The sequence below is a fragment of the Urocampus carinirostris genome, chromosome 12 (assembly GCF_059441175.1).
Source record: "Urocampus carinirostris isolate Australia breed hairy pipefish chromosome 12, RoL_Ucar_1.0, whole genome shotgun sequence".
NCBI classification, from domain to species: domain Eukaryota; kingdom Metazoa; phylum Chordata; class Actinopteri; order Syngnathiformes; family Syngnathidae; genus Urocampus; species Urocampus carinirostris.
In genome coordinates, this window is record NC_142360.1 from 4,019,158 (window position 1) to 4,033,173 (window position 14,016).

At 39.1% G+C, this 14,016-nt stretch overlaps 1 protein-coding gene across 1 annotated transcript in view; it reads left to right on the forward strand.

The window, feature by feature from the left end:
* polrmt (polymerase (RNA) mitochondrial (DNA directed)) overlaps positions 1 to 14,016 on the forward strand; it is a 74,245-nt gene that overhangs the window by 46,139 nt on the left and 14,090 nt on the right. Inside the window, exons 15-18 of the mRNA XM_088350188.1 lie at positions 3,478 to 3,591; positions 7,957 to 8,009; positions 10,906 to 11,004; positions 11,153 to 11,225. Of these exons, the coding sequence (XP_088206314.1) occupies positions 3,478 to 3,591; positions 7,957 to 8,009; positions 10,906 to 11,004; positions 11,153 to 11,225 (339 nt within the window). The remainder of the gene's footprint in view (positions 1 to 3,477; positions 3,592 to 7,956; positions 8,010 to 10,905; positions 11,005 to 11,152; positions 11,226 to 14,016) is intronic.

Sequence of the window (14,016 nt, forward strand, 5' to 3'; positions counted from 1 at the left end):
GAAAACATAGTAATTCTTCGCTTTTTGCTTATTATTATTATTATTATTATTATTACTTTCTTTTTTTTAAATAGAATAATCAAAATTGGACAATCATCAAGATTCTAGAACAGTGATTTTTCAATATCTTTCACTTAGTTATTCATTTTATTTTTTTACTTAAAAATTATATTCAGAATTAGAACTTTGGCTACTACAAGATGATTTGACTTCACTTTTAGCAAATCTTTTTCTCATTTTTTTAAAAACTGGATTCATATATTTAAAAAAATGATGTAGCACAAGATGATAATTCTTCACTTATTGCTATTTTTCTCCTGACAATTTTACAAGAGTAATATATTTTAAATTGGAAAATTATTGAGGACGAAAATATTTTATTCCAATTCTTGCAATTTTTTCCTTGAAATTTTTAATGTTTTAAAATCAGAAATGTTCACTTATTGCTATTTTTCCCAATTTTTAACAGGATTTTTTGCACTAGACAAATTTTTTTCTTGAATATTATATAAATTGTTGATTTTTATATTATATATATATATATATATATATATATATATATATATATATATATATATATATATATCAGTGTCTGAAACTCATGACAAAAAGTTACCGGACACGAGGGCAGACAACTCTGCCTGCCCAGCCATGAAGTTGCCTGCCCCATTTTTCACAACTTGAAACGCAATAAGACGACTCATCGCAAAAAAAAAAAGAATACAGTATTAATGATTGATAATCAGAATATATAACAGAACAACACTTTAAAATTAAGCTTATTATAAATCTACTTATAATTAATTCGGATTTTCTCAAGGGCACGTTTAAAACAATAATGTGTTTGTTTTGTTTCCTACAACACATCACCAAGTATAAATCCACTGGTGAACTATACCAGGGGATTTCAACATTGTGCCTGCGGGCATCATGTTTGCACCCTAAGTCCGCAACCCGCAGACTGTTTTTGGAAATAAATCATAGGTCAACGTGATTTTCTTGAAATTATTTCGAACTGCCATGTTATTGAGTGGTTGACTGAGCCTATTTTGACCTCTAATAACTACAATCTGGTAATAACATAGTAGTGACGTAGTAATAACATGTTATTTTAGAAATACTATTAAACTGGTAGCCCTTCGCTCTAATCAGTGACAAAAAAGTTGCTCTCGGCTTCAAATGGATTGGCAACCCCTGAATTATACTATAGCCAACTCGTGATGGTTTGCTTCCAGCTCTCCAGAAAGTCATATTCTTTCTTCGTAATGACTCATTCCTGGCATTATTAGGTGAAAAACCACCCCCGGCACCCATTCATCACTCGACCTCCTTTTAAGGCACCCTGTTTCACCTGCCGGGGACTTTGCACATTATCCTTAACTGTCACCCTATATATTTTCCCCTATGTTTTACCTATTCTGATCATTTCAAATTGTGTGCGCCGTATAATGATATTCGAATTGCAAATAGATACATTAAAGAACCCTTTTTTTCTGTTGGTCCTATCTCGTTTTGCCCATCTTGGCTCTAATCCCGATCGTAGTTAAATCAAACGAAGACTGCGAAATCCTGCATTGCTACATATATAAAATAAACGGGTAAATGGGTTTTAGAAGTCCTAAAAAGGTGCTTGATTTTGCCAATGAAAAGGTATACGAACCCTTTATGCAATATATTCACTGTCCCAGTCGGCTACTACAACCGGCGCTTGGGGAATTGAGTGGGGACAGTCCGGCTTGGAGATAAAGAATTTGTTGCAACCAATCAATCCAGCTCGCCGACCTCCTTCCTTCCTATTTATTCTGGGCACACTCTCCCCTTTGGCCCGTCACCTATCAATCCACTCATTGATCAATCAGTCTCTAACTATCTAGTTAGTCCATCCGTCACTCCCCCCTCCGGCCGTCTCCTTGTCTTTGTTTCTGTCCCCGGAAAAAATAAGAAAATGATGACGAGGATCATCCGTCTTCCTCATAGAAAAAATTACTGGGGCAACAATCCTTACCCATGTTCATCAGCAGGTCAGCAACAATTGTTTCACTATAAAGGTCATGGAAGAGATTTATTACGCGTGAATAATTTAACGAAAACACGTTTATTAAAAGCAGAGTACTGTTTCTAAATATGGACACCAAATGCAGTAGACCCCCGGGATATGAGATTAATACGTTCTGAGGTGGGGATCGCAAGGTGAAATTTTCATATGGTCAGGGATAGAAACCAATGCTAATTAGTTAGTGTGTTCCAAACGCTTGGTGTCTGTCAAATACATTTAAGTTGTACATACATATTAAATAATACTATTAAAATATTATATAATAAGTACTATCAATATGTAAGTCCTTGGATGGATGGACCTTTTTTGACTCCTAGTCATGGAGCTCATGGCCTTGCAGGAAGCTGAAGAAAACCAGGTTCTTATCCTTTTGGCGGTTGATCTTGACACTGTTCTCATCCAGACGTCTGCGACGGAGAGAACCACAGGCTCTCCAAGAATTGTGGCTCTGGTTGCCCCTCATTGACCTCGATCGTCCCTCTTAATCCCCAGCCCACTTTTTTCAGTATAAAGTTCTCCAATTGGTTAATTATATGAATTGTAGATTATAGTCAAATATTTATTTGGACCACAAATAGAATAAATCCTCTATCATGAAACATCAGACATATGCAAATCACTAATCATGATTAAAAATAAACATTCCGGGGGTTCAAAACTTTATTATACAGCTGGAGAGTCTGGTCACTTCCTGTGACTGAACGCAATGTTTGGCTTTCGAGGTCTTGGCAGAGTCAGTGGTGGGAAAAAGGTTAGGCGAAATGGACATGTGGCAGTGTAGTTCCTCTATACATACAATCAGAGTGCCTTTTCGTCTGGCCTGGCCAAGATACGGTATATTCACCTGAAATTAACTGCAGTTTTGCAGGCGCAACCCATTATCCCCAATTGCATTTTGTTGCAAACGGGCATTTTTTCAGGAGGCGTTCCTTTCTAGCCCGCTGATAGTGAATGCACGTTTGTGGCCGCGATCCAATATCCCCAGTCAACTATTAATGAGAGCTGGGCTCATGTTTTGGTTCGGGCTGCTGAAGCATGTCATTGTGGTCTTTTCTAAATGAACTGCACTTTTTTGCTGCAATCCACTATTCCTGAACAACTATTGCTGAGATTCGAGGCCTAAATCCCAACTCTGTGTCATGTGTTTTGCCTGTTTTTTTTTTTTTTTAAATAATCTTTTCCACTTAAAATGAATAGCACAAATGCGGCCTCAATCAGTTATCCCAGGTCGATTATTGTTGTGTGTTTTTGCATATTAAGGGTATTATAGTTCCCATTAACCGCAATAAACAAGGGTTTGCAGTACTTTTTAAATACGATTTGGATCCGAACCCCTAAAATATTAAAATTCTGCTTTTAAAACACCTTACTCTGCCTCAGTGCTGCTTTTCTTGTAAAAGTGAAATCTGTGTTTTCTGCAGGACTGGTTGACAGGGAGCGCCAGGCTCATATCTAAAGTGGGCCACACTGTATGCTGGGTGACGCCGCTGGGTCTGCCCATCATCCAGCCTTACCATCGCCCACGGACAAAAATAGTGAGCAAACTCGAACGAAAATCACCTTGCACCAAACTCTCCTTTATAGGATTTTTCAGAATTAAAGCATCTTGAGATCAAAATCAAATCAATGAAAATAAATAACAGCTAACAGCAGTTTGAATCTTTATTACGAAAATGGAACTACAAGTATATCTAAGTATGGAACCATCCTACAATGATTACTGTATGGAGAAGCACTTCATTGTATTTATGATTTCCAATTGTATTCACAGTATTCTCCAGCCTATAAGGTTTATAGTGGACCTGTTAATTTCTGGCAGATATTTGTTTTTGAGGTTTGCCTTATACTCTTTTTTTATGTATATTTGTATTCTTTTTGTAGGAGCTTTCCTTTTTCTCAACAATCCGTTTCATGTAGCAGCGAGTATGTAATTGTGAGCTTTGAAGTCCCCCTATAGGATTTCCCCCATCTTAATTTTTCTCACGTTTTCCAGTATTGACCGATTCAGTCTCTGCGTGCTTATTAGCAAAGTAAACGAAGGATGTGGGAATACGGTCGAGCAGATGCCAAACGCACACAGCCTTAATCTGGTCCTCTCAAGTATGACATCAAGCAGAGGGGTCGCTTCCGAAGGGGGAGCGACACCTCATAATCAGCTGCGCTGACAGATGGCAACCCCCAACCAGGGTGCACCTCTCATCCCTCACTTGTTTCCCCCCTTTGATTGCTTCTGCTTGATTTAACGTCCAACACGGGGCCCGATTAGCCTTTCGAAGCTTTAGCGTTAGCGCTCGCCCCGATGAAGTGACGATGAAGTCGTTTCACACATGATTCGCTTTATCCTCCTGTATAATAACCCTCTAATCCAGTTGCATCACTGCACAACAAAAATGAAAGTTACTTGCGCAAAGGTCACTTTCACCCCCCTGCACTCACGTAGATGGATTAAATTCAATCTCCGGGTCTCCGCTCTTCCTCTTCAGTCCAAGGTCGTTGTGTTGCCAAGGGGTCATTTGTAATTAGGCAGGGGATAGGATTGCAAAATGAGGAGTCAAGTACTGGAAGTGTCATTGGAACGAGTTGTGTGATTTATTAAAGGGAAGGATTGATGCACTTCCGCAGTGGACCCAAAAGCAGGAGGAAGGCGCTCATACGATGGTATTTAATCACAAAATAATCAAGTCCCAAACAAATGGTTTATGAGCAACCAATTAATTTAAACCAGAAAACAAAAAACAAACCTCAGAAACCAGGTTAAACCAGAAACAGTGGTGGTGATAATTCATGGTGAAAAATGACTCCACAATGGGCTCTGTCTAAAGTGTCCTTATGAAGGATCAGACTAATTAGGGAAAGGCGTGTGGTGATTGGACCAACTGGCGCCCTTTAGTGGACACGATACAGGAAGGGATTACTGCATTATAAAAAAACTTAATAAATGATTCTCCATTACAGAAAGTTAATTAAGATTTTTTTTAAATATCATTTTAAGACTATTTTTTTCTTGGAAAAAAGTAAAGGAGAAATCCTTAAGGCAAAAAAAAAAGTGAGACAAAATCTTGTGGCATCAAGAAATGTATATTACCAACGTTACTAGGTAGAAAATACTTCATTCAAAATCAAAATCATTTCAAACAGTGCAATATTTATTTTCTGCAGTTTAGGAAAAACGGGAATCTAACTTTTTGTTGTAGTATATAAAAACGCCCTAAGAAATTGGACTTGCAGTCAAAAAAGAAAAACCTAGCGGCACAGTGGGAGGACCATATAGTAGGGGTATTGTCAGAAAGTCCCTGATTTTATTAAAAAAAAAATTAACATGTATAAGTCCAAGCATAGGGCAGCACGGCGGAGCAGTGGTTAGCGCAAATGCGGCACAGTTCTGAGGTCATGAGATCGAACCTCCTGTGTGGAGTTTGCATGTTCTCCCCCGTGCTTGTCAGGTTAATTGGCCAGTCTAGATTGTTCCTAGGTGTGAATGAGCGATTGAGCTGTATGTCTCCTTGTGCCCTGCGATTGGCTGGCAACTAGTTCAGGGTGTCCCCTGCCCACTGCCCGAGGATAGCTGGGATGGGCTCCACCACCCCCGCGACCCTACTGAGGATAAGCGGTCCAGATAATGGATGGATGGATGGAAGTCCAAGCAGAAATAATGTAATTGATATTTTATATATGAATATTTTCTATCCTATTCCTTTTCTTTCACGCCGATCCATACTGTGGGCTCACATTTTCATCGGGTTAGGACACATAGTTGGCACAGATGGCGAATAACTGCAGAACATACTGACTCTGGAATCTGCGCCATGGAGATTAACGCGTCTCAACTGTGGGGAATTGTGCTAATAGTCGGATTGAAGGGGAAATAAACAGTTATTAGTTGCCCATTATGCAACGTCCACATGTTGGGGTCATATTTTCACGAGTGTACCGTACTTGGCGAAAAATAATCAACGTCATAAATATCAAAGTCGACCTGGGTTGTTCAAGTACATCATTTTGTGATACTTTTTTTTCCATGATCTCCAAGTTGAACATACTGTAATACCTCGTTTATCATAGCCACCCTAGTAACGAGTTACCTTTACACTGTTACGTGTACTTGAGTGAGTTTGGGGACATTTTGTACATCTGGGAGTATTTTTAAATCACTATAAATACGCTGCCATATTTACAAACAAGATAGGTTCCGGATGATCGTTCGCTTGTTGAATTTGTTTGTAAGTTGCTTAAGTGCTATATTTTGTATGTTTAAGGCTTGTATAAGTAACCTGTATTGTATTGTACTGAAAAATAAACATTTAGTAAAATGATATGCTCTATAAAGATAAATAAAGTGAAGTTTAACATACTTTTGGAAGATGGGCTTCAAAAGTTAGGCGTCTTCCTCCTCTGTAGTAAAAAGTGGCCGATCCAACTGTTTTCTCAACCGCATCAAGCATTCCTTATTCCACTTTCATTTCAAAAGAAACAGCTTTACACTTTACACCAACCATATTGAATGGGTGCACGAGATATTAAACAATAAACATTTCAAAGTTCTTAGTGCGCTGGAGATACAGTATAGTATGTTTACACACAAACTAGAAGGAGGAAGCGGATTTCTTCTTCGGGGTGGATGCTGGGTGACCTCTCACAGCGCCACCACATGCCAGTAGCAGCGGAAAGAAGCACTACAGTAGTATCGTGTACTCCATAAAAGGTGCACACAATACAAAATCTATCTATCTATCTATCTATCTATCTATCTATCTATCTATCTATCTATCTATCTATCTATCTATCTATCTATCTATCTATCTATCTATCTATCTATCTATCTATCTACCTTGGTCATATCCCTCAAGAGGGGTGACCGACAGCAAGACAAACATATACAATAACAAAGAAAATAAAAGGGAAGAAAAAAAAGAAATACAAAATCTAACTTACAGCAATGTTGCTGACCTGTGCTCTTAGCAATAGTCGACCAAGGATAATGGATAGGTGCCATAACTGCTGTTCATTTTAGGATGACCAGAACGAAATACCTCCTGATAAAAGTTCCTTCTGTAGGTCCGGGCTCACAGCAGTATGCGATCGGGAATAATGGATTTCAGCTGCACGAGTGCAGTTCATTTTAGGTGGAAATACAGAAACAGCAAAAAAAGAGCCACCAGCCTGATGAAACTATGCTCTGCTCGTCTCCGATCACAGCAATATACCATAGGAGATTATGGATCGCAGGCGTTCAAGTGCAGATCATCTTAGGCAGACAAACAGTAACGGCAAAAAAGCCACCAGGCCCGACAAAAATGCGCTCACACCAATATGCAAGCAGGTATAATGGATCATGGCCGCACGAGTACAGTTCATTTTAGAGTGAAATACAGTAACTGAAATAGAGCTATAATAATGTGCTCTGCGAGCCCGTACTTGCAGAAATATCCGATTGGGGACAATTTATCATGGTGGCACAAGTGCAGTTCTGTTTTAGGCTGAAATAACGGCAAAGAAAGATCCACCAGGCCTAACAAAAGTGCACTGTGTGCTGGCTCCCGCCTGCAGCATTATGCAATCGGTGATAATAGATCGAGGCCGCACGAGTACGGTTTACTTTTTGGTGACCAGAAGGGTTAAAAAGAGTCGTCGGGCCCGACAAAAATGTATTCCGCCGGGACCCGCTTTCAGCAATAAACATGGAGCGCGGCCGCACAAGTTTGGTTTACTTTTTGGTGGAAAGAAGGGCAAAAAAAAGCTGCAAGGCTTGGTAAAAATGTGTACTGCCGGGCCCGGCTTGCATCAATAGGACACCAGGGATAATGGATTGTGCGATGCACTGAGGCCGCGAAATACAGACCGCAAAGTAGCAAGGGACAGTGGACACGCTGATCATTATTTTTGTTTTTGTGTTTTTGCAGTTCAAGAGTACCATGCAAGATGTCAACATCCTGATAAACTATGACTCCAACCAGTAAGTGTCTTTTTTTTGCTAGAAAATATACCGTAACAAAAGAAAATTGACAAATTGATCAATAGACTTATTCATAGTTATTATTTTGCTTGATTTAAAATTTCCCCAAACCATTTAAATTTAATTTGAAAACTATTGTTAGCTGCTCCTGCTTCGTCCACTTGCCTTCCGCAGTTAAGTCCCTAGTTCAGGCATATTTGACTTTTTCTTTTCCACTAATTTATTTTCTAGCCACTCATGTTGACAATAAAGGTATATTCTATTCTATTCTATGTTAGCCGCAGCAGGATATGGCTAGTTGCGAGTAGATATATTTATTGTAAGATGCTCCTTCAATCACTTGCCTTCCACAGTTGAGTCCCTAGTTCAGCAGGCATCTTCGACTTTTTTTTCCACTCTTTTGTTTTCTAGCCACTCTTGTTAGCCATCCCCCGGCAGGATATGGCTAGCCGCTCGTAGATATTTTTATTGTTAGCTGCTCCTGCTTTGTCAACCTTTCTCCCTCAGTTAAGTCCTGTGGTTCAGGCATCTTAAACCTTTTTTTTTCCCCTCTAGTTCCTTTTCTAGCCACTTCTGGTCGCCATTTTGTGGCAGGTTATGGCTGGCCACTAGCCACTATTTGCATTGTTAGTTGCTCCTGTTTTGTCCACTTGCCTTTCACTGTCAAGTCCATCATTTCAAGCATCTTTGACTTTATTTTCCACTATTTCCTTTTCAAGCCCCTCATGTTAGCCATTCTGTGGCATGTCATTGCTAGCCGCAAGAAGATATTGTTATTATAAGCTACTCCTGCTTCGCACACCGCTGTTCAGATATCTTTGACTTTTTTTCATTCCCTTTTCTGGCCTCTCATGTTAGCCACTAGGTGGCAGGTTAGCGCTCGCCACTAGCCGCTGTTTTTATGGTTAGCTGCTCCTTCTTTGTCCACTTCCACAGTTGAGTCCATCATTTCAGGCATATTTGACTTTATCTTCCACTATTTTATTTTCTAGCCACTCATGTTAGCCAATCCATGGCATGGCATGCCTAGCTGCTAGCAGTAGTGTTATTGTTAGCTACTCCTGCTTCTTTCACTTTCCTTCCAGAGTTGAGTCCCGTGGTGTAGGCATCTTCAAGGTTTTTTCCACAATTTTCTTTTCTAGCCACTCATGCTGACAACTTGGCTGCAAACCAATTCTTGCTCCTATCGCTATTGTTAGCTGCTTCTGCTTCGTCCTACAGTGTCACTCCCCTTCCACAGCTGAACGTCGCTGAGTTCCGTGATTCAGCATTTTGACGCTTGACAAATTATTTTGCAATCTTCTACTGGAATATTTTGTAGCTTCTCCCGCCATCCGCTAAAACAAACCACTTTCAACAGTTCTTACCAATTCCAGCTATTTCCTCTTTTTAGATGTCCTTGGTGCTTCGTCCTTCGGTATCACTCGACTTTTACAGCTGAGTCTAGTATTGTAGGCATTTTGGACTTTATTTTCCACTATTTCCTTTTCTAGCCACTCACTTGGCTGCAGGCTACGGTTTGCTCCCAGCTGTTCCTGCTTCGAACATCCATTTTTCAAGTCTTGAAAAAATGTGCTTTGCCCTTGCAGTCTGAATGGCCTCCGAGACACATCAGTTATAACCTTGAAACGGGTCACTGGAGACCTTAACACAGGGGTCCGGAACCTACGGCTCGCGAGCCATATATGGCTCTTTTCATCAGTACATTTCAGAGATAAAATGGAACTTGCGCAGTTGTCTACTGTATTGATACAAACAACCCGGATTTTAACACCAGCAAAGTCGGGATAACACTGAGGTCAAAAGTGGTTTGGTCAATTATATATAAAGCACAGTCTCAACTAGGAATGGGCGGGGCTATACCCACAGAACTCACACTCCTTCTCCCCCTCGTTCAGCGAAGGTAAATATGTTGCTATCCATGTTTGCTGTATTTTTTGACATTTTACAAAAGACCTTTGCTTGCACCTTGTTTCGAAACCATTATTTAGGACAAAAAAGGCTATAGATAAACAGTATAAAAACTGGAAGACAAAATGCTGAGTTAACAAAACTAAATGTGCAGAGTCGGGTTCTTTCAGCATTTTTCACATCTAACCTACCCGACCAGAATTTTATATGTCGTCAACCAATAGCAGACAGGCATCCTCAAGACATATGAGGCACATAAGTCACAGTCATAAAATAATGTTTTGCCACTGAGGTCAAAAGTGCTTTGGTCCATTATATATTAAGCACAGTCTCAACTAGAGTTTACATTCAATGTGTGACAACAACAGACTGCGCATTGCAGTACATCGCTAAAGAATATTTTACATGGATACTCATTAAACAATGTATGATGACTGTTGAGACGCTTTAAAATGACAACCCACCGAACAAACGGTAAACAACCAAAACTCCAGAAAAGTACTCAGAGCAATTTGATTGGGTGAGCGGTAGGAATGGCCGGCACTATACCCACAGCACGTACACTCCTTCTCCCCCTCGCTCAGCGAAGGTAAATATATTGGTATCCTTGTTTGCAGTGTTTTGTGACGTTTTACAAAAGACCTTTGCTTGCACCCTGTTTCGAAACCATTATTTAGGACAAAAAAGGCGGTCAAACGGTCCTCAACACTTTTAGCGCTTTTTGTTATGGTGTGTCTTGAAAGGTATGGCGTGGCTCTCTTAAATAAAATGCAAAAATCTAAATATTTTTGCTTTTATGTTTTTTGGGGTTGAAAAAGGTTCCTGACCCCTGGTTAAATCTGACTAAAACCGAGACTAAATATAATTGGTTTTTATACAACGGTGTTATGATGCATGTCTTTATATATTTCATTTTTATCGAAAAAAAGGTTTTTTTTTTTTGAAACCCAACCAAGTTACAACAGTTAATTATCTGTGGTTATAGGAGGCCAGACACAGTGAAGCAGAAAAACGCTTTCCCACCGAATTTTATCCACTCGCTGGATTCGACACACATGATGTTGACCGCACTTCATTGTAACAGGTATTTTTATTTAATAAATGCAAAAGAAAAAACATACCCCATTTTTTTTACCTTTTGCTTTATTTTGAAAATATTTTATTTTAAAATATTTTAATGAACTCATTTGAAGCTGTTTCAATTGAAACTGTGCTTTTGACTTGCCCCCAAGCTTGGGCTTGACGTTCGTCTCGGTCCACGACTGTTTCTGGACTCATGCCCTGACCGTGGACGCCATGAACAAGGTACAGTAGCTCAGACTAAGCATTGTAAAAGATTAACGTTATTGAATGTGTTTATCTATATCTCTCATGACGACCAAACTACTTCCCACAACGCCTTTCCCTTCATTCAGTTCAGACTCTTGTGCAGTGCGTAGGACTTTGCGAATCGGTGATATGATACGGTATTATTGTGGTCCCCAACCTTTTCTGCACCACGGATCGAATTAATCTAAATGTAAATGTACATGGTCTGCATTTTTATAGCTTTTCAAGTCACTGAAGATCTACCTAAGCGCTTCACACTTACCCATTCACAATAATCTTGGGGTTTTTTTTTTCAATTTGGTACCAAAAAACTGTAGACATCTAAAATCAGTTTTTCTCATTTGAAAATAATTTTGTTCAAAATAAAATTCCTTAAAATAAGCATGGTTAACAAAATTATCCGTCAAAGAGGTAATAGTTTATATTTTTTGTAGTCAATAACAGTAAATGATAAACCGAATAGTTGATATTTACACACAATTGGTTACGGCCATGCATTCTAGCAAGGGTATTCGTATTTCTTGATAAGCGCGATCTTCGTTTCCATGGTTATCATGTTTTTGCTTCTCCTTGAACATCCCTGCAATTCTGGGGGCTATAGATACAGTACAAATACAGTACAAAATACACTATAATATTGCCAACTCAAAGTCTTTACAAAGCACACTAAACTGAATGAAGAGGGAGAAAACCATTATGGGAGAGTGTTCAGCCAATAGCATATTAGATTCACGATGACGTGACGGAAACCAAGAGCAGAAATCATTTTATATGACGTTGACCAATAGCAGACAGGCATCTCTGAAGCAAAATTGTCACTTCTGGTGAAATGTTTTACTCATTGTAACTTTTCTTTTTATATCTGGTTAGAAATGTATTGTTTAGATGAAAGACTTTTGGATCAGTTTTTTCATATACAGTTTTTTTTTTTTAATTTAGTTGTCTGGCAATGAGGAACGAATTGTTTGCTGTTAATAATGGTTAGTAACAGTTAATAATAAAGCAAATGATTAATATTTTCTCACAATTGCTTACGGCCATGCAACTTAGCGAGGGTATTCATATTTCTTGCCCTCTGTTGGCTGCGGCTGCATCGGCTCGCTACAACGGGTCAGGTGCAATCGACATTTCGTTCTGTGTACATTGTTACACAGAATGACAATACAAGGAAATTATTATTATTATTATTATTATAATCGCAAGGTTTGTTTCCATGTTTATCATGTTTTTTGCTTCTCCCTTTAGCATCACTGCAATTGTTTGGACTATAAGGACAAAACAGATATAACACTATTGTATTGCTGACTTGAAAACCTATATGAAGCACACTGAACTGAAGCAAACTTAGTGAGGGTATTTGTATTTATTGACAAATGTTCCTTTTGTTTCCATGGTTTTCATGTTTTGCTTTTCCCTTTAGCATCACTGCAATTCTTTGGGCTATAAGGACATAACAAATATGACACTATTGTATCACTGACTTTAGAAGTCTTTATGAAGCACACTGAACTGAAGGAAACCTAGTGAGGATATTTGTTTTTATTGACAAATGTTCATTTTGTTTACATGGTTATCATGATTTGATTCTCTCTTTAGCATCAACGCGAGTCTTTGGGCTATAAGTACAGAACAAATACGACACGATTGTATCCCTGACTTGAAAAGTCTTTATGAAGCACATTGAACTGAATGAAACTTAGTGAGGGTGTTTGTATTTGTTGACAAATGTTACTTTAGTTTCCATGGTTATCATGTTTTGCTTCTCCCATCTTGGGGCTATAGATACACAGTATGAAAACTAGAAGGGTAGAATGCCTTTTGGGGAAAAATGCTGAGTTAACAAAACTAAATGTGCAGAGTCGGCTTCTTTCTGTATTTTTCACTTCTAGGGTAACCTACCCGACTAGTATTTTTTATGTCGTCAACCAATAGACAGGCATCCTCAAGACATATGAGGCACATAAGTGACAGTCATAAAATAATGTTGTATGGTGGGGTAAATTCCGTAACCAGGGGCCCAAAAAATCATAAAATTCCACATCAGAACGTGAAAATATCACTTCGAACATAGCCGCATACCGTATCCCCTTCTCCTCTTGAATATCCTTATTTTTTCGACTTCTTGGCCTTCTACCTTTCCGTCTGATCTGATAGCGGCCGGGTGTCTGATTTTCCTCCTGGCTCTGAAGGTCTCGCATGTCAGTCAATTCCATCCGTCGTTACTTTCTCAGACAGAAATGCGGAATAATGTGTTTTGGGAAAACACAGACGAGCTCTCTCTCTGCCCTTTGCTCGCCGATGCCGGATAAAAATAGCCGCGCAAGAAACGCCATCACGTTTTTACAGTTTGTTGCTCCGGGAGAGGCGAGATGGTTTGTGTCTTCCACTCCTGTACAATTATCCTCCTGCATAATCCTTCGTCTCTTGACGCGTCAGGATCTGCCCACTTAATTACAAAGGTAATTGAACCCGGCGCCGGCAGAAGACGTATTTAACGTATTAGTCAAAACCTCGACACATGAAGCAGAAAAAGATCGTTTTCGGGGCAAACTCGGATCAATCATCCGCGAAGGTTGCTCAAGGAGTGCTTTAGGAATCATTAACAATCCCAAAGACTCATTTCTGCCGGAAATACTGTAAAGAAAAATCAGGCTGAAAATATTTCTTATTTGAAGTAGAACCCATTTTTCTAGTATTAACCGAAACCTGGTCATCCTTTTTATTTTTTTTACATTATACTTTAATTACTTTATATTTTATCTTCATT